This window comes from Corylus avellana, chromosome ca3 (assembly GCF_901000735.1).
Source record: "Corylus avellana chromosome ca3, CavTom2PMs-1.0".
In the NCBI taxonomy this organism is placed as follows: domain Eukaryota; kingdom Viridiplantae; phylum Streptophyta; class Magnoliopsida; order Fagales; family Betulaceae; genus Corylus; species Corylus avellana.
The window spans coordinates 14,388,303-14,409,802 of record NC_081543.1 but is presented as its reverse complement, the minus strand read 5'-3'; the positions used below and the strand labels follow the sequence as shown (position 1 = coordinate 14,409,802).

The window sequence follows — 21,500 nt, the reverse complement described above, 5'->3', positions numbered from 1 at the left end:
TAAAAAAATAAATAAATAATGCACTCATTCGCTTGTGATTTTTTTTTTTTAAAAAAAAAGGATTTTTTTTTTTTTTAAGTTTTCAAATTATTACATTTTAAAACTGCATTTTCAAACTAAATACTTTTTCTATTTTATTTACAAATGCCCTTTTGAGTTATGAAATCACAGGATTAAAAAGACTAAGCATATGTTTGGTAAGCAAAATGATTATTTTATTAAGAAAAAACGTAGCTTTTTTTTTTTTTTACACATATCCGCATAAGAAGGGAAAATGAGAAATCGAACTAGTAACATCTGTAAAGCGTAATCACAGCCGATTCAGCTATTCCTCAAGAACAAAAATAGCTTTTATTAAGAATAGAATATGGTGGAACAAAATAACTTTGGAGTTAAAATATATTATATATTAACACTTGAAATAACCATTTCCAACCATTTGTATTTTTGTATACCAAAGGTAGCTAAAGAAAAAATGTTTGCATGAATCGATCCTTAGTTTGAATTTTATATATAATAGGTATAAAAATATATATTGATATATTGAAAAAATGAAAGTGTTAAGTGTTCTCTTGGTCCTAGATAGATATTATTTTTTAAAAACTAAGCGAGAAATAAGTGCTACATTTTTTTTTACTTTTTAAAAAATATATATTGATATATTACCAAAGATCGATTGTAATAGGCATTTAAAAAAAAATAAATAAATAAATAAAAAAAAAAAGAAGAAAGGGTATGAGGTTGAAACGGTAATTCACGTGGAGATAGGGACATGCATTTGAGTGGACCTTCATCCAAGATCCAACAAACTCAATCTCAAGTTCTCAACCGTTTTTATTCTCCTTTTGCTTTGAAAGTTGGGCCCCACGTTCCGGGTGTGCTATGTTTGCTTGGACAAATCTGTTGATTTCCACAAATATATTATCATATATTTTTAAATAATATATTTGATGAGATAAATATTTTCAAAATAAGAAATATATATATATATATATATATATATATATATATTGGTGTCAATATTTTGTCCATATCATTTTATAAATCAACTATTAAATTTGTGAACTTATATGGGGTGTAAACGAGCTTCCCTTGTTTGGAGCTCGTTTAGACTCGACTCGTCTAAATTTTATTCGAACTCAAGGACGATCCAAAAAATCGCACTCGAGCTCATAATAAATCAAGCCAAGCCAGTTCGCGAGCTGACTCTTATATTTAATTTAAATTAATTTTTTTATTATAAATTTAAATTTCAAGTACTCTTAAACAGCTCAAGAAGCCAGCTTGCATATGAGCATTTGCTTAGCCTGGCAAACCGAGTATGAAGTCTGAGTCAATATAGTAAAGCACTTAGTTTCAAAGAGAGGATATGCATCCTTTTATAATAAAAAAATGCTATTAGAAGAAAAAAAAAATCATCAATTTGTAATTATGTGAACAACTACCAATTTAAGCATTATACGAGCTTTTCATGAGCTTAACCAAGTTGAGCGGAGCTTGCTTCGTTTGGTATTCGAACCAATATTTGTGTTCAAGAAACACCTTATTTAATAATCGAACCGAGCTCGAGCTCACTCGCGAGAGTTTCGCTTACTTAACACTCTTGAACCTCACAAAAGTTAATAGTAGACCCCACAAATCTAATAGTTGATCTATTAAATTTGTAAAAAAATATGGACAATTTATTGACACTAATTATTTCTCTTGTTAAATTAATTTTTTTTTAAGATTTTGCGGCATCAATTGTTACATGAGGACGTGTCATTTTGGTTGAAGGCAAGATGTTGGCGTGTCATTTTTTTTTTTAACAAAGTGGACTTTTTAAGGGATGTAAAAGATTAACGCTAAAACATATTTTAACTCTCCTTACTTGGGTTTTAAAATTAATATTAAATATGAGATGAATTAATATTAAATTTTGGTCAAATAATAATTTTAAAAAGTAATATGTAAGAGTAAGTGTGTCAAAATGAGAGTGAGCCTAACATTTCTCATGCTAAAAACTTCCCTTCTATCATAAAATAATAATAATAATAATAATAATAATAAAACAGATAGATATTGTCACGTCAACTTAATAAAGCAACATGATTTATTTGATACAGAAATGCTATAGTATAATGAAATATTATTTTTTGCCTATAAAAATTTTAGGTAGCAAGAGATCACAGGTCCCATTCATAGTTGTTGTGGCTCCACCTATTGATGGATCCTGTAACCTCTTGCCACCTAAGACTTTTATGGGCAAAAAATGGTCATTTTATTACATTATAGCATCTCTATTTGATATACACAATAGGTGATTAATCATGAGGTGGATATACTGTGTGTCTAACTGTTTTCTTTTTTTCTTTTTTTAATAGTTGGGATTATTTTGGATAAATACCACATGAATGTTGAAGATAATTTCGATATATAGTAATTCTTTTCTTTTTATAATTCTATATATGAATACCTTCTACTTTTTATTATCCCTGGAATAAATACTCTATATCATTGTAATGGTATCAAATCATGCAAGCTTTATTTTGAAAAAAACACAAACAAACAAACAAATATTTAATTAACAAATGTTGAAGAAGAGTGTGGTACAGACATAGACAGTAGCGGAGGACAAGTAAAGCAGGGGCCATGGCCTTCTTCATCTTTTCAAAAGTTGTTTGAATACATATGACCTTTCCACATGTAGCCCCCACACCCCACTCCCCACTCTCTTACATAGATGATATTTTTATTAAACAAATGTGTTTAAAATTGTTTAATATGAAAAAGGATAAAAATTTATTTAATAACATATGGGATGTACATACATTTTTAATAAAATTTATTTTAACTTTGTTCCTGCTATTAAAAAAATATGTGCATCTCACATGTTTAATGAACACATATCACTTTTATAGACTACTTCAACCTAATTTGAAGAAAAATAAAAAATTAGATAAATAAATATATGTTAATAATTTACGTAAAAAATATGTCATTAATATTTTTTAAAAAATAAGTGGGAGAAACGAAAATATGATGAGAAAAAAGAAAAGAAAAGCTTCTTTTCCCTTTCATGTCTATCTACTTCTCTTCACTTTTTTAAAGGGGGAAGAAAGAAAAAAGAAAGAGCAAACCCAAAGATTCAAAGAATGATCATATCAATGGTTTTCACTTTTCATAGATGAATTATTCATCTTTCATTTTTTATTTTATTGTTAATTTAAAATTTTCATTTTAGGCCATTGAAAAAATCACATCACCGACTGACGGTATAGTTTTTTTAAAAACCAAAAATGCTACATATGCTCTCGTTCTCATTCTTTCAATGTGACAGATTCACTCGCTCTTACATTTGAAACTCACTCCTACATTTGAAAGTGTAATTTTTTTTAATGTAATAGTGAAAATCATAATTAAATTTTAAATGAATCACTATAAAAAGTTGAATTCAATAGTAATTTTTATTGTCACATTCAAATAATGAGATTAAGAACGAGAATAAGTGTAGCTTTTTTGTTTTTTTTTTTTTTGGTTACAACGCTCAAATCCACGCATTTAATTTATGTAGTGGGAAACCACATATGCCATATCTAGATGGATTTGATCACAAGCATTTATGCTCGATCGAGAGAATATAAGCACAATTTAGCATACAAAATATTCTCAACTACAGTTTTCTTTTTATTTTTTTATTTTATTTTATTGATTTTGTTTTTAATTAAAAGTCGTTTATAAGTGGAAAGCGACCCTTCTTACATTTTCCGGAGACAATGAGAGTCAGGGAAATCCAAGTCGCAGACAATTCCCTTGTAATCAACGAACTCGATGACGTGTACGACTCTGTCACGGGCCGGGCACTCACCGGGTCATGGGTATGGGGCTCCGCACTCGTCTTGTCCGAGTGGATGGCCACTCAGGGCCGATTCCTTTTCCACTTTCAGGACAAGACCGTCCTCGAGCTCGGCGCCGGCGCGGGTCTCCCCGGCTTGACGACGGCTCTGCTCGGCGCGAGCCGAGTCGTGCTCACCGACATTGCGCCGCTCCTCCCTGCGCTGGTGAAGAACGTGGAAGCTAACGGACTCCAGGACCGAGTCGAAGTGAGAGAACTGGTCTGGGGATCGGACGAGTTTCCGAGTCGACCCGGAGAGTTGGGCGAATTCGACTTGGTTTTGATGTCCGACGTGTTCTACGACGCCGAGGAGATGGCAGCGCTGGCGAAGACGCTGAAAAGAGTGTGTGGGAAAGAGACCGTTGTTTGGGCGGCGTACGAGGTTCGTCCATGGACTGCTGAGTGCCTCAGCGTGTTGACGAGTCACGGTTTTAGAATCGTTGAGTTGCCGAATCGACTTGGTCGATAAGAAAGTTTGGATTTGTTTTGCCGCTTTCCATCTGATTCCACAGAATGAGGGTACGGAAGTGGCAGGCATGGGTCCCGCCTTATTCTTGTAGTTTTCACCTTTTGTCCTTTTTCAGTAAAATACATAATTCTGCTTTTTCTTTTTACTTTTTTTTTTTTTTTTTTTTTGGTTTGGTTGGGCCTTGTTCTAAAAAGTCTTGAAGAGATTTTCTAGGAAAAGACTGAGGAAGCTTCGGAGCCATAGAAAATCAGATAAGTTGTCCTACCTGGCCTGCCACTCTCGGGCTTTTGTGAAGAACAATGAAATTTTTGTTTTTTTGTAAGTAAAAAATTTCTAGTGTATGGGTAGTAATAGTAACCGGAAGATGCAATTTATCAACTACAGTCAACTTATAGATATTAGCCACATCGACCATAATAATGTACTTGGGTGGAAATTAGATATTAGCATAACAGTTCGATTATGCTAATATCTAATTTCTTATTAGCAATTAGAAAACTTAAGTTCAATGATGTGAAAAATTAGAAAAATTAATGATGTGACAGTCCGATTACCTTAAGTTCAAGTAGTTTGATTTCATTTGCATGTCGGAATAATTTTTATTATTATTTTTTTTTAATTCAAAAATAGTTATTATTATGTCACCCCAAACACCGACAAAATAGCACTTTCACATATTTTACCAAAACACTCGACCACAACTGTTTTTATTTAACTGCATTTTTGAAAACATTATTTTTGCCACTAAAACAAACGGACACTTACAAATGTGTTGTTTTTAAGAAGCAATTATTTTAATTGGGTTGGAAAAATGTGAGTTTAGCTAAACCCATCCATCATGTGAACCACACGCAAGGCAATAATTAAGGCAAACCAAATTACACATTGAAATCTACACAAATAAAAAAGAAATAATAAAATAAAATTACACATTGAAACCAGCATCACACCTTTCTTATATACCACAATCTTTCAATCTGGCAGCAGTATTTTGCACCCGTAGACACTCCTAAATATCGTCATCGACTACTCAATAATAATGTGGAGTTTAATTACATGTCAGGAAGAGCTGAAAGGGTTAGGCTTACTTTTTTCCCCGGCTGATTGTATAAAAATTCAGTGGTTACTTTTTTCTCCTGTATAAAATAATGGGTTTCCCTGTATGTGGGTAAATAAATGGCCCCGCTGCTTCACGCTTCTTCAACATCCAAACCCTTTCCACCAAACCATACCATGTAATGTAATGCTCCTTTTCTTGGGAACAATTTTTTTTTTTTCGCCTTCTCTCAAAACAACACAAAACTTCAAGCAGGTAATTGGGGTTTATCCTTTTCTCTCTCAGCCCTGGATGTGCCGCCAGTGTGTTTGTCATCTTGCCCAATTCAAATCTTATTCACAACCCCCAAAATAATCAACCATGGGCTGTGGAGATAATCAAACGGACCCCCTCCCCCCAAAATGCAGACCCCTCCGCAACCTAGGGCAGCAGATATGCTTGGGCACACATGAGAGCACAAACCAAGTTGCTGAATGCCAAGGACTATAACCCATCAAAGCCATAAATCCCAGCGTCTCTCAACCATTATAATGGATTTTCTGGTTTTGAGAGGAGCTCTGACCCTGTGGAGGCTGCTGCTGTGGAGCCTGCAAGTTCAGTGGTGGTTGTGTGTTGTAGTGGGCAAAGGGCTGAGAGTAGAGAGAATTCATCATGCCCTGCAAATAAGTCGCTTCACATGAGACAACAGCCCGTCACCGAGCCAAAGGATGCAGAAACATTCATCCAAAAGAACAGCGCATCAAACTCTTTGCAGAACAGGTAGCAAGGTGTTTGGCAAACTACTCTGTGGCAAAATGTTTCTTACACCTTGGCATTTTAATAATTCTACCTATAAAAGCCCCCTAATAAACAGCCCAGTGTTAGGAAAAAAACCTGAGACTGAAGAGAGTTAGCATTAGCCACACCAAAGTGGCTCTGCGATGCATCATCTTGCGAGGGGTCATTGAAGCCAACCTGAGTAAATAGACCTTGCGATCCATGAGGCATGTAGTCCTGGGAAAGAGCAGCTATTAAAACAAAAGATTCCCCCAAAACACAGGAAATATGAAAGTTGAAGGTATAAAAATAATCTGATGATGTCAACTAGAGCAAACCTGAGACATGAAATCATTCCCTGAACCAAAGCGAGAGTATCCAGCTTGAGAATTCTGGTTTAGAAAGTTCCCTGGAAACCCACCTTGTCCTCCTTGGGTTACATAATCAACCCCATATCCACTTTGAGAAGCCTGCATAACATGCCAGCAAGATGACAACATGATAAACAATAAAGTGGCATCATTTAAAAGCCACCCAACAAATAAAACTTCAATTACTTTGAAAGAAAAATAGAAAACAATAAATTGAAAATATTGTGAAAAATAACATTTCTAAAACATCCTCCTTAATCAATACACCTAATCCCTAAAAACACAACTCTCATCCAAAGAAATATCTAGTATTACATTATACACATCTACTGCTTGTAAGCTTCATCTGAACCTCTCTTATAATAGACACATTTAATGCAAGAAGAAAAAATTCCAAAAGATAAACGAAGCTAGATTTGAGTTGATAGCAACCAAGTAAAGAGTTTCCAATACGTTTCCAACATCAAATATATCCAAACACACATTTCGCCAATGTTCAGGACATATGCTCGATTACATAATAAGACCGGGATTTCCTTGATGTGTACCTGAGTGGAGAAATCAGCAACATTATAAGGAACATGTGATCCTTGGCTTTTGAAGTCATCACCCAAGAAGTCCTGACAATAGATGAAAGACAAATTCAAAAAGTCAAGAATAAACACATAAACAAACAAATAAATGAATATATAGTTATCTATGCAAAGTACAATAAGTACCTGAGACATTCCCGCCATGGAAAATCCATCACGAAATGTTTGGCTTGGCCCTTGAACTGGCATCTGACAAACAGAAAAAGATACTCAGGGCACAACATTATCATGAGATAGAATATAGAAATTGGGCATGAAAATGGAAAAAAGAAAGAAAGATTACAGACATTATTAACAAACCCAGGTTGAGATAATGGACCACCCACAGATGGCTGGCTGTTTGGATTCTCCAAGGCAGGAAAGTTGAAAGTAGAGCCAATACTTCCGATAGCTTGCTGGGTGCCCTGGTGGTGTGGAAGATGACTGCCAATAGGAGCACCAGCACTGCCACGCCCAGCCCCGAATCCGCGACTTCCTGGTGGAGGGACGTGAGGAACAGCTCCAACTGGTCCATGTACAGCTCCACGAGTTGGAATAGCATATGGCTGAGAATGGGGACTGCCATGAAATGGTGGAAGGGGAACCCGAGGCATTGGATACCCAGCAGGATGCACCCCAGGCTTATGGGTACCATTAGGAGGACCAGGAGACACAAAAGTACCTGCAATTGGAACAAAGTAGTATCTCAATCATGTACTACTTAAAGATATAATATTAACAGTGAAAAATGAGCACACTGAAGCCATATCCTCTTCTGGATCTAAAGTGTCATTATAGGACTCCTAAACACATACATATCCTAAGCACCTAGGAGAACTCCAGAACTTATGTGAGGAATAATTTAAATTTAATATATGATAGCAGTAACATACCCCTACCACGAATGCTTCTTCTATCAGCATTTGGGCCAGATGAGGCAACAGAACCAAAAGTATCAGTAGACCCAACTCCAGGTGCACCTCCAAAGAAAAGTCTCCTATCATTGTAGATCTGTGCCAAAACAATAACAACCATAACATCAGCTTTTATCCACATAAATGCTTCATAATTGACAACCCCAAAGACCAAAAAAAATAAAAATAAGAACTTAGATCAACTTGTGTGGTTTTTTTTTTTTTTTTTCAGTCGTAGCCCTACCTTTTTGGGCTTCTGAAATTGAACCATACTCTGCTTCAAGTTATTCAGAGGCCCTTCAACCAAGCATTCATGCTCCTGTTGAAACATTATGACAAAAAAGAAAGAAGGCTAGTTGTTCAGTAACAAAGAAGGGAATAGTAATAGCAAGTCAAAACCATGAACTATCAACCAAAAACCACTAAATCACTTCATTTGTCACAAGGTCCAAAATTTGAGGGAAGATGACCAAGAAGAATACCATTTGACTTAATTAGGCAATATTAACATAATATGCATGCAACATTAGCACAAACAACGCTGCCAACTGTGAGATAATATTAGTTGGCTAGCTTCAAACACACCAAAAACAATTCCAGCACTTTTTTTTTGATGAATAACTCATTTCATTGATAAGTGCAGAGGGGTACAACCCTAATACACAAGATGTATACAAAGAGTCCCTTAAATGCTAAAAGGAGAAAAAAAAAAAAACAATTCCAGCACATAGAAAGTTCAATTAAACAGAGGCTTAGAAAACCCACAATTGCATAAAAAAAGTAACATAGAAGAACAGAGAAATACCTTGTAGTGTGTCAATAAGCTATTCCACAGTGGCTGTTTGCTCAGGACTTTAGGATTCCCCAGAATGACAATACCATATCGAGCACGTGTTAAAGCAACATTGAGTCTACGAGGATCATTAAGGAATCCAATTCCCTGAAAAGAAGGGTCCAGCAGTCGAGCAATAAGATGCAAAGTTATTTTTGCCAAATAATAAAAGCAGAACTGGGTATATCTTTTGCAAACATTCAGAATCTACAATCACCAAAAACACAGATGTGTCTAGGTAAACATTATGTTGAGTCTTTAGGGCAGGAATATAATCTCATGTATTCAGACGTTGCACACTGAAAATAGAGTACATGTTAAATTAACTAACCTGATGTTCATTACTCCTCACACATGATAGAATGATGTAGTCTTTTTCCCTTCCCTGAAATGAATCTACACTTGCAACCTGTAATAAACACAATTTTCTCATAACTGCAAGAAAAAATCAACAGGACCCTATATCTGGTGAGAAAAATCTAAATATTACCTCAATCTCCTTGTAAAGTTGTTGCCTGAGAGCACCGTTTCTTGACATATAGTTCACAATATATGCTCTTTGCCCTTCATATGGTGTTATCACCCCAATCTGTAAGATATGGGACATAATCAATCACTGAGCAAACAAAAAAACTAGACCTATGGAAATTCAGAAGCAAAGATCCATAGAATTACCTGACTAGGGACTACACCACTCCTTAAGAAAGTGGTTACAATCTTTTCAACATTAGCAGCCTCAGTCCTATTTAAATAGGATGTTCCGCTGGCGCTTATCTCCTCTTGTCCCATCTACAAAAAAAAAAAAAAAACTATTTGTTATCAAAACAGTAGTAGGGAAAATAAGGCCATGATATTGAAATCACATGCACCAAAAAAGAAGGAAAAACTGAGCTCAACCTGTTGGAGCATCAAAATCAATTTATGATGTTTCTGAGAATAAAAACAATTATTGGACACCCAAGCTAGATATCAAATCAACTAATGCACTAGCTATTCCATCACTCGATTATATTTATGCTCAGTGACTAAAATCTATCTTTTTTTTATTTTATTTTATGAATGAAGAGTGACCAAAATCTAACAATAAAGAGTTGATGGCAGTTGTAATACCTGAACGTAAAAGAACATGGGACGATTGGGCACAGGCCAAGGAAAGTCGATGCCCGATGATTGTCTTTCATTTACAGTTACCCCATTCTGTAGTGTGCCCTCATAGAAGCTGTTGGATGGGAATTCTGAAAGAGATGGGTGCATACGGTATTGAACCTAGGATTTAAAACAGAAAGTAACAAATCAGTCTTGCAACATTGTATATTGGGCAATGACATTGAATAACTCCATAAATACTTTGGCACATCGAAGTCGCAACTCTTAAAAAATTTCCTCACAAGACCAAATAGCGTCAATGATGCAGAACAACATACACAACTTTCCAAAGGAAAATAAAAGGTTACAGCTATCATCAGCACAGGACAACCATATATATTCCCAATTATATGATCATTAAGAGTAAGACATCATGTCAGCAATCAGCATCTGATATCAAATACATCCGGCCACCCACCCACCCACCCCCCAATCCCACATGCACGCACACACGCTCCGACACATGCACACACACACACAACCCATAAGAAGGATTGATATGCAATCTGAAAATCAATAATATGGGCTTCTGGCCAGCTGCAACAAATGCTAATGCAACTCATTATACTGACCATGACGATATGAAGTTCATGTAAATGGAATTCCTCCTTTAGAGTAATCTTTGTTGACTACCAAACCTTACCGCATTCAAAAGGTTATCTTTTTTTTTTTTGATAAGTAATAAATTTATATCAAAAGCGCAGAAGGGCGCAACTCATATACACGGGAATTATAAAAGAGAGCGCCTAAGAGGGAGAGAAATGAAAGAGGAAATCAGAGAAGCTAATTACTAAAGGAGCTAGCCAAGCGACTGTCCAAGAGTAAAGAGTAAAGAAGAAAAGATGAGTCAGTTCCTCTATAGTCCTAGTAGAATTCTCAAAACATCTAGCATTTCTTTCAATCCATATACACCACATAAGACATAAAAGAATCATCTTCCACACTACCGCACTTCTAGCACGACCTCCCGACCACCAACAATATAACAAATCCCTTACTCTGCAAGGCATAACCCAATGCAACCCAAACCGAGTAAAAATAGTGTGCCAAAGAGCTCTTGCGGTTTCGCAATGGAGAAGAAGATGATCTACTGACTCTCCTGATTTTTTGCACATACAACACCACTCCACCACCACAAGGTTCCTCTTCCGCAGATTATTATGAGTCAAAATTTTGCCAAGGGCCGCGGACCACCCAAAAAAAGCCACTCTCAAAGGCACCTTAGTGCACCAAATACTCTTCCAAGGAAACATCTCTTGGCCAAAATTAGACAAGGCCTTGAAGAGCGACTTAACCTCGAACTTACCTTTCCTAGACGAGGCCCAGCAAATACGATCCACCGTACCTACAGAGATCTTGCACGAGTACAACCGCTCAAAAAAAGGAGCAACCAAATCCATCTCCCAATCCTGAACATGTCGCATTCAAAAGGTTATCTTCCAGTAAAAAAATATGAAATCCAACACCCCCCCCCCCCCCAACCTTTTTCCCTTTTCCTTTTCTTTGTAACATCAAAAAAATTCCCCTGTATCTCTTCCAACTACAACTGCACTGCTTTCACTTTTTTAACCAAAAAAAAAAAGGTGCTCCCACAATAATCTTTTTACAGGATTCTAAAACAACTCCCACATCATTACCATGGTTAATCGCAGACGTGGGCCATTTCTGCAATAGGCTGCTGAAAATAGTTGCTGACCCATTGAACAACATTGAAGAATATTATGGATAAAGGTAGGGCCGGCAATTTGGACACGACCCGCGAATCCGACACGAAGTTAGTAGGTAATGGGTTTGGGGTTATCGGGTTCGGGTCTTAATCGGGTCTACCCGATTAAGACCCGGATAAAAATCGTGTCTGACGGGTCGACCCACCAGACACATTTAAGTTAACGGGTCTGGCGGGTCTCGGGTGACCCGCCAGACCCGTTAACTTATTACCAAAAAAAAAAAGAAAAAAAACCCACCCCAAGCGTAAGCCCAGCTGCCCAAGTGCCCAACCAAACTGGCCAACCCGCAAGTGCAACTAAAAAAATAAGAATAAGTGACATTCAGTGAATAACAAATAAAACGGGAAAGTGAAACCTAAAAAATCAAAATTTCCTAATTCCCTAAACCCGAACTCCCTCCCTCTCAGACACTCCCGTCGCTCACCCTCGTCCCTCACGCCCTCACGGTCATAGCCTCACGAGCTCAGCCCACTACCCCGCCAGCCGCCAGCCCCCCCCACCGGCGACGCCTCTCTCCCTCTCGGCTCTATCTCCCCTGCATCCGCCAGCTCCCCCCACCCAAACCGGCGATCGGTCACCACTCACCAGACTGTCTCTCCTCTCTCCCTCTCGGCTCTATCTCCCTCTCTCACGGTCACTCTTTCAGTTTCAGTCTTTCTCCATTCCCCTTTGTAGTTCTTTACATGCTCAACAAAACAAGCACGTCAGTTGCTCAAATGACTTTTCTTAGTTTTCTGCATATTTTTCGGGTCAGGTCGGGTCAAATTACCTGTTTGACTCTCGGGTCGGGTCGGGTTTACCCGATATCACCCGGTAATGTTAAACGGGTCGTGTCGGGTTACCCGGGTATTTTCCGTGTCAGAATCGTGTCAAACCCGTTAACCCGATTAACTAATCAGGTCGTGTTCGTGTCCTGGGTAATCGGGTCGCAGGTCTTAATCGGGTCTACCCGATTACCCGAATTGCCACCCCTAGATAAAGGCGGGATCATGGAGGATTTCATGTTTGTGTTATCTACTCAAGGTATTGGCCTGCTATGTTTGTGATTTTGGGTTTTGTTTCTAAGTTCTGTAATTAATTTATTTCATTGCTTAATTATTTTATATTTTGTTTGTGAGTTCTAAGATTATTGTAACTCATTTTGCCATTATTTTCTATGATAAATAATTTAAGAGATCAATTTAAAAATGACACCATGGTGTTGTTCAAGTATGGCACAAACAAGTCGCCTCTGCCCCTGCTAATTTATGAAGATTTATGAAGAAAACTAATGGAATACATACATTCATACAGAAAAAAAAACTTTAAAAAAAAAAAAAAAAAGTAATCAGACTCCATCATCTGAGAAGGGAATATGGTAAACTTTAACAACTACAAAGCACAAATCTACACTCTATAATTACCTGCAATCTAATTGGTTTCACACCAAGTAGAACAAGACGTTCAAAGAGAGACTGGGCTAAGCCAGCACGAGCTGCTTTCTTGCACATAATGACTGGACCAAGCTGACAATGGTCACCAACAAGAACAACCTAACATATAATTTCCTGTCAGAAGACCAATCATGAAATGGTAGAGTAAAATGGCAAACTGAAATTTGATCACCGCATACCTGCTTTGCTCCAAGAACCAAAGGAATTAGGCATTCAGGTTCTGTTGCCTGAGTAGACTCATCAATAAGCACCTGAACAAAAAGGGCATGAAGTGTAAGCTTTTAAGTTGTGAATCCTAGACAAACATCCACATGCAAGATGCATTTCAACCTGGCGGAACCTAAAATTTGCCAATCGAGGATCTCCAGCACCAACACATGTGCAACAAATGACATCAGCACTCTGAGAAATCTCCCTCTCAGTTGCCCGCTTCAGTGCCTTATATTTTTTCTCATCACTGCTAGACAGTTCTCCTGTACACATTTGGAAAAAGAAATATGAAAAACAATTGCCATTAACAAATAACTACTTTCAATTCAAAGCTTGCAGGTTTTTGATTGGACACCGAGATTAGGCACATAGCCATAAATTCAAGAAAAAATTATTTTTTTAAAACTTAATGAAATGGTAAAAAAAAATTGTTGATTAAGAAAAATGAATTAATTTCATGCCTACAGTTCCCTGTGTAACATGTGCCCAAGTATATAACAATGTCATGTACTTAGTTCTAAGACACTATAAAGGAGCGCACAGAGGAACTTGAATTGACTAGCCACCTCTTCTTTTTTCCCTTGAGCCTCCCAGTATCTTAGCTCCTCTATGGGTAACCATGGAAAGCTAATCCCCTAGTTAGTTGTTTCAACCTAACTAAACAGAATATGCATATTGACACGCACACAACATAAAATTCAAACTTCATTGGGCTTGGCCTAGTTGCATATGTTCACAAGAACCATACTACAGCTTGCACATCATTCTCTTGTATAACTTATTTCTGAATGATCTAACAATTCTGAACTTACAAAACTTAAAGCAGAATTAAAGCCACTAAAGAAGATGACCATAAAGATTTAGATCCAGACATGAGTGCATCACCTCCCAAAAGATATTAAAAGCCAAACCAAGCTAGTCAACCTTCAAATCTAACTGCTCTAATTTACAATCTAGAAGAAATGGACATTCTACATGACAGATTAGGATTCCTCAGAATTCCTAGGGTATTCTTTTTTTTTGATAAGTAATTCCTAGGGTATTCTATCAAGTAGATTTCTTCAAATCTTACCATTGTTTTCAAATTAAATGGTGGAGATTTTGCCATACTAGCATTTATCACTTCATTATTGACCTATCATTTAATTTGGAAATTATTTTTTGATGAATAATTACAATATTAATTTAATTTGAAAATTATGTGGTGTATTTGGAGGGAAAGAAATGATCGATGTTTTGAAGACCGTGAGCGGATGATGGGGGGATCTAAAGGATTATTTTCTTTAAGACTCTTTACCTCTGCACAACTGCCTTTGACTCAAATATTTCTAGTTTCTATATTTTTCTTGATGTTTTTTCTTCTTCTAGTTAGGTGTATCTTTTGTATACTTCCAATCTACTTAGGTTATGCCTTCCACGCTGTTTAATAAATTACGTGTACTTATCAAAAAAAGAAAATAATGGTTGCGATATGCGGAAATCTACTCAATAGAATACCCTAGGAATTCTAAGGAATCTTGATCCTATTACATCCCAAATTGAATATCCGACATTAACAATAAAAAAATTGGAAAGAAATAATAAAGCAATATAAGAGAATAAGCTTGACCTTGTTCATCTTTCAGTAGTTGTAACTTGTGAAGTTCACTCTTTTCAGATGTGTCAAGATGTCGAACCTGTAAGCATGTAAATCATGCTAAGATTGTAGAACAAAAGAGGAATACGAGACCGTATTTAATGATGTCACAACTAACAAACCTGATAGTGAAGGGTTAAATGCTCAACCGGAGAACTCACAGCTTCCCTCGACTTTGCACAAAGCCTAACAACCTGAAATCACATCCCCCCGGCCAAAAAAAAAACAGACATCCAAATTAAATGCAAAGTTAAAAACAACTAAATAAAAGAAATAAACAATAACATTGCAAGTCACTTGATTTAAGCCCAAAAGATAATGATGCATAATTGTGGGTATAATTATATATTCAAGCATCAGCAGACCCTCAAGGAATTAAAATCAAGTCCTTAGCAACTTATAAATCTGACCATAACAAGCCTTACATGTCTATTGATGCCTAAGATTCTGCAGAAGTTTATGAAATTTCAACAATTTTTCAGACAAGCACAAAATAAACTTTGAAAGAAGTAGAAAGTTCCATCCGCAAAACAAATTAACCAAAAACATGTTTTAAAAGATACCTCTCCTCAGAATTATATATAGATTAGTTGAAGATTTATTCACTCAGATACATAGGATACTCTAAATAAATTTTGATAATTAAAAATCCACAACTTTAGTATATAGTCTCTTGAACAATTAACAAAAAATATCAAAAACATCTTGAGAAAATATCATGGTTAACCTTTTTTTTTTTTAAATGACCCTGATAAACAAAAAGAAATGAAGTAAGGCACAAAAGAAAAGATAATGGCCAGAAATGACAATATAAACCATACAACAAAAAGATAGAACAAATAAATAAATTTAATAATGTTAGCATAGCTGCAAGCAAAGCTCTTCATCACCTTTAACCCAGTCGCACTTATCTTTTCAGCTAGTTGGTCTACAGCCACATTACTAGGGGCACAAACCAAAACCTGACAAAAGAACTTATTATCATAAGAAGTGTAGTAACAAATGAGATGCTAATGATAGGAAATATGAAATTAGACCTACTTGCCCCTGGCCTTGTTTAGCCATGTGATATACAATCGCTGCGGAAGTAACAGTTTTCCCTGTGCCAGGTGGGCCTTGAATCAAGCTTATAGGTTTCTGAAGGACGCTCTTTACGGCAAACACCTATCAAAAGAGTAATAATCACTGAGCAATGCAACTTTGAGAAGAAAATTAATAATAATAAAAAAAGAAGGAAATGAAGGTAAACAAACTAGGTCACATGATACACATGTCAAATGTAGAAAAATATACACTGGGAACACTTGATATAAGTGATGTTCCCTTGCCTGATGGCCCATATGTGGAGACAAAAATGGTCCAACAGAATCTCAGCTGGTGAAAAAATGTAGATTTCTTCATTATTACGAAGTTTGGAAAGCTAGGCAAGAGTATTTACACAATAGGCCTGTCGAGAAGGCCTACTGCTATAGGGTAATGCCTGTTTCTTTTCCCCCATTTAATTAAGATGTGCATTCTCATAGGGTTCTACTCACACTAGTAGCTGAAATAACCTCACTCTATTCTAAGTGTACAGCCTCACTACTTTTTTGAAATTTTTCCATGACTAAAACATTCAAACAATAACATAGATAGCACACATCAATAAAACAAGTTCAAGATAAACTTAAAGCGTGAATGCTCAGAACAGCATACTTGAGATGCATTGAGCTCAGGAAGACCAGGTGCACCAAAACGTTTAGGCAAAGTATTGCGAACCATCTGAACTTCAACTTCATGGCCCAATAAGTGGTGGTAAATGTAACTGCATGGAAGATGCCATTTAGATTTAAAAAGAAAACAATTCAAGTGCAAAACATACAAGGTCTCTTTACGTGGCTGCCTACTGCCTAGAATAGGCTGATATAATATTTGTCCACTGCATCCAGAATACTGGCAGACTGAGCCACAACTGAGCAGTGGGTTTAGCCCAGGATAAAATTTTTTAGGCCCACAGCAGGTTGTGGCAGGCCTTTGTAAGCCAGTTCAAAATAGAGATATTTAGGCACTATTGATGATTACATCAGGGCATATAAATGATCACAATAGTTCAATCGGAAAGTAATCATATTAGATGGAGGATCTGAGCTTGGCACATCTTGGCCCAATCAAATCTAAACTAACCATAAACAAATTAAACCAGGATACTATAATGTCCAACACAAACCCTGAAATGAGTCAATACTATAGCAATGACAAGTCAAACATATCTAAACAATATATAATAATAATAATAAAAAAGGTCATCTGCATTAGCATCGTTATATTACCTTTCCATCATATTTTGAGAAAATTATTGGATAAAATAAGCTAACAAAATAACATACCCAACATTCAAGACTTCTTCCAAGAACCTATTACCTACATAAACAAATGTATTACAAGCCAGCCTACCCGCTAACACTAGTCTCATCCACCGCAAATGTTTTCATTGCTCCCTGCATGCGATCAAAGCTTGTACTTTTCCATACAAAATCAACACTGAAACCATGGTTTATATCAACTGGAACTCCCTGCATGGAATATTGACAATAAGCATACCAATAATGACAAACTCAATAAAGAAGAAAAAAAACTAAATCCATAATACTTTTAACTACCTGACTAGCACGGAGTTCCAGTGCAACCTCTTCTTGAGCAGTCAGCTTGATCTGAAACAACAAAAATAGTATGCATATCATTCATATATTGTAGCTATGTATCATTGCATGCTTGAAAGAAACAAAGAAATAGCATTTAACTAAGATGTCCCTCAAAAGAAGAGACATACCACATGCCCCACAGACTGCCATGCTGGGTGTGCTGCATCCCCAGAATATCGTAGCCGCAACTCATCTCCAGGAACAAGACGCAACTCATTGTCTTCCTACAACAACAAAATATGTAGCTTAATTTTTGAAAAATAAAAAACCACGCATGCTCATAAAAAATTGAGCTAATCAGGAAAACAATACAATAATTTAACGGCAATGTGAAAATAGTCACAATTAAAGTGGCAAAACGAGAGTGGCACACCTTTGGGAAAACAAAATATGCAACACGCTTCTTGTTAAGACCAACATCCCACCGGATTGTGACATTGTCCTTGCTTTGAGATTCTTTCATCATCTACAACAACATTGAGATTATAAGATGTGACAAAATATTCTACATAAAATCATGCATCAAGCAAATGTTTTGTTCAGGAAAGCAGAATAAATCACTCAAGAACAGCAGCAAAATTAAGCTAGGTTTTATCTTCTTTAGCACTATTATAATAGAATAATGGGAACTTATAACCAGAAAGAGAACTAGTAGAAGATCTAGAGAGATATGAAGCATACCTTATCGTAGTCAGCCTCAAGCTTAATTAGTGGTGCAAATACATTTTGATACTGCAAAAGAAAGGCAAAACCATCCACTTATTAGTAAATATCCATGTATAAACAGTAACTTCAACAGCCTTCTAATGTTGCAAACCAAGCATGTTATTAGCAATCTTGCAAACTTAGACACCTGATACGCATCTTCATACTTCAAGACTACAGGCTGAGGTTCATCGTCCACACCAGGCTTCTCAAGATCTTCAAGAGAAGCATCAGGATTTGTCTTCCACAGTTCTTCTACCTTGTTTATCTGTTGAGCACTGATCTGCCGTGCCCTCAACTGCTCCTGTTCAGATGGGATCTGCAAAAGTGCAACAGTTTAGCAAAGTCCAACAAAGATAAATCACCTCATATACAAAACAGAAAACAATATATAAAAACAGTAACCTTGACAAGCCACTGCAAAAAACACCGATCATCAATCAGGGGACACCACTGACTCAGATCCCAATTCATGTCCTTCAATGCATTAACACTTAGGCAAGGTTCTCTACAAAGAAGAACAACCACACTCTCTGTCTTCGCCGAAATAAATCCAAGCAAGAACACATTGCGGCATCCACAATTATAGCATTCAAGGATAGTTTCTCCCAGAGGGCTATCTTTATGAAGACAGACTTCCTTGTGCTTTGCTCGAACCTACAGAACCAACATTACAATTGTAACAAGAAAAGATATCAGTTATGCCTGTCCAATTGCAAAAATGGTATATCTTGCAAATCAAATGGAGCAAAAATAGATGATCAAGCAAATTCAACTATTTTTCACCCAAATTGAATAATTATTAACAATACCTATAATTAAAAGAAAACATGCCTATAAATTATTCAACTAAGTAGTCATCTAAGTAGGTAGACAAAACTGAAAGATTATATACGCATATAGAAGATAGCAAATAATTATGGACAAAGCTTTTTTCCAAAGTGGGTTGGAGGAATTCTTCTAGTCCAGTCTATTGAGCTGGCATTTGTCCTTAAAGCATGCAAGTCTGACATGCATTTTTAATAGGGAACAAAGTTTATTAAAAATCCATGTGGGAAAAATGCATATGGGAATCACATGCTCAAAGCCAAATATCAGTTTAATAAACTTTGGAGGTAAGCTTTGTCCTATAATTATATATGAAGAAAAAAAAATGCAACTGGGAAAGCAAACTGCTAAAATAAAAACCATACACTCAAATTCTAACTTCAAAAGAAAGCCTTTATGTTGTGGTATACACATAGCTCCATAACAGAACTATGTCTCAACATGCTCCTTTACTTTAGGACCAGAGGAACATAGATTTAGGTGAAATCACCATTCTCTGGGCAAGAAATTGACATCATTATAGAGTAAGCTTTGAATTCTTAAGAATCTAAAGGCCAGAAACTACAATGAATTACAATATTCCAATATTAACTAAAACTAGTGCAATAAAATCACCCATTTTAGCCCTTCAAAAAGAGAGATCGTTATCAATCTAACTTCATATATATATACACACACACAATTACTGATAATCAAACTGATTCTTCATAGCTGAAGTTTGCCATTGAAGCTAAGAACTATATCACAAACCCTCACTGTATCCACAGAAGGCTACAACTCCAACACAACCTAGAGCATCCTCGAGGAATCTTTGATTTCTTAATGTCCTAATTGAGGTGTCATACATAGAAAATTAGAAATGATGACCAAATAAGAAAAATTTGAACTGAGACTAAGAGACCCAAAAAAAATCTACAAAATTAGTAGGAAAATATCAAAGACATATTCCAGATCGTCATGTTTCTAATAAGAGTCATTATGCCGGTCAGTAAAATATGCAAACCACACTAAGCCCGAGCATATCTTATGCATGTTAACCATTCAGAAAACCTCAGGCCCACATTAAGGTAACAATCACTTTTGTGGATACAACCACGTATGACCAGCGCACTATCTCACTATATTAATGAATTCAGACCCAAAATACTTCCTACTAACCCTCAATTTCCGATTCAACATACAGTTTACAATTTTAACATTAAAATTTACGAACTTCCAAACATTTGCATCGCTAAACAAAGATCAACATTACAAACTAACAAAAACAAAATCCTATTCACATACATAATACATAACATTTCCAAATTATCTAATCACATCACTCACCAGGTGATTGACGATGTGCGAGCCGGAAGTGTTCCCCCTGGAATTGCAGAACCACTTGCGGCACGACGGGACGTTGCAGCGCACCACGCAGGACGGGTTGGACACTCCGCAGTACCGGCAAGCGTGCTCCGTGAAATCCCCTTTCCCGTACTCGTATCCGTCATCATCTCCTGTCTCCTCGAAGTTCAGCCCTCCCATACCGGCCGCTAGGGCTTCAACCACCTGATTATTGCTATTACTATGACTATTACTGTTGTTATTGTTGATGTTGTTAGTATTAGTATTACTGGTGCTGCCCAAGGCTCCTGCCCGGGCCTTGGTGGCGCCGCCCGGAGCAGCAGATACGGGAGACGAGTCGGAAGGGTGGTCCGACCCGGGGCCGCGGTCGGTGGGGTCGGACAAGGAGTCGGAGGGCGTGGGCCACGAGCGAATCGGGTCGCGGAACTCTGGGTAGTCGAAGTCCTCGCCCTGGGTGTTGAACTCGAGGAAGGTGTAGGCGTCGTTGGCCGTGTCCGGCTGCGACGCCGTTTCGAAGAGGTTGTTCGGCTGAGAATCCATTGTGAGAAATTGAAGACAACCAGGCGGTACACCGAGTTGAAGAATTCGAATTCAAGGTGGAATTAAGGTTAGGGTTTTTGGGGGAAAAGGGTTGGACGCTTGGGTTTGGGAGTAAGCAGGGGATTAGGGTTAGGGTTAGGGTTTGGTGAGAGAATTAAAAGCGAGAGAGAAGCGAGAGGTTTGGGGAAAGAGCGACAGAGAGAGAGAGAGGGAGAGAGAAAGACAGAGACAGAGGTGAGAGGGAGAGTGAGTTATGGGTTTGAGCGTGTGGGTGTGTGTGTGGACGTCATGCAGGGTGAGAGCGCGTGAAGAATATGTACAAATCGTGGGAAATGCTTACGTCATTTTTCACGTTCTTCACGCGCTAATTTGATTGGCTGTAGGTGGGTGTGGGCGAAAACCAGA

At 37.1% G+C, this 21,500-nt stretch overlaps 2 protein-coding genes across 3 annotated transcripts; one reads left to right on the top strand and one right to left on the bottom strand.

Annotated features, from left to right (window-relative positions):
* The first annotated feature begins 3,755 nt into the window (after window positions 1-3,755).
* On the top strand, window positions 3,756-4,470 carry LOC132176582 (uncharacterized). Its single transcript, XM_059588828.1, has one exon. It carries the CDS (start codon window positions 3,756-3,758, stop codon window positions 4,341-4,343), a length of 588 nt encoding a protein of 195 aa, XP_059444811.1. The 3' UTR covers window positions 4,344-4,470.
* Window positions 4,471-5,206: 736 nt separating this feature from the next.
* Window positions 5,207-21,339, bottom strand: LOC132173675 (regulator of nonsense transcripts 1 homolog). Of its 2 annotated transcripts, none has more exons than XM_059585238.1 (29): window positions 20,538-21,339; window positions 18,789-19,040; window positions 18,532-18,702; window positions 18,360-18,410; window positions 18,052-18,144; window positions 17,807-17,902; window positions 17,637-17,687; window positions 17,431-17,549; window positions 16,693-16,801; window positions 16,039-16,161; window positions 15,888-15,959; window positions 15,120-15,191; window positions 14,971-15,037; window positions 13,482-13,624; window positions 13,331-13,402; window positions 13,122-13,250; window positions 9,956-10,111; window positions 9,521-9,634; window positions 9,336-9,434; window positions 9,177-9,254; window positions 8,819-8,953; window positions 8,258-8,332; window positions 7,993-8,110; window positions 7,408-7,781; window positions 7,247-7,309; window positions 7,076-7,147; window positions 6,495-6,626; window positions 6,274-6,393; window positions 5,207-6,056 (listed from the first exon to the last, which is right to left on the bottom strand). In XM_059585238.1, exons 1-29 carry the CDS (start codon window positions 21,093-21,095, stop codon window positions 5,919-5,921), a joined length of 3,852 nt encoding a protein of 1,283 aa, XP_059441221.1. In that variant the 5' UTR covers window positions 21,096-21,339; the 3' UTR covers window positions 5,207-5,918. The 2 variants fall into 2 exon arrangements, with proteins under 2 accessions (XP_059441221.1, XP_059441222.1); XM_059585239.1 differs by having other exon boundaries at window positions 7,999-8,110.
* Window positions 21,340-21,500: the final 161 nt, after the last annotated feature.

What these genes read in the sequence shown, in the direction of transcription:
- LOC132176582 (XM_059588828.1), top strand. Translation starts at nt 3,756, where the DNA reads ATGAGAGTCAGGGAAATCCAAGTCGCAGACAATTCCCTTGTAATCAAC.
- LOC132173675 (XM_059585238.1), bottom strand. Translation starts at nt 21,095, where the DNA reads ATGGATTCTCAGCCGAACAACCTCTTCGAAACGGCGTCGCAGCCGGAC. An exon ending in TGGTTCTTGGAGCAAAGCAG is followed by an intron (nt 13,251 to 13,330) that starts GTATGCGGTGAT and finishes ATTATATGTTAG; the next exon opens with GTTGTTCTTGTTGGTGACCA. An exon ending in CCATGTTCTTTTACGTTCAG is followed by an intron (nt 9,635 to 9,955) that starts GTATTACAACTG and finishes TTTTTTTTGTAG; the next exon opens with ATGGGACAAGAGGAGATAAG.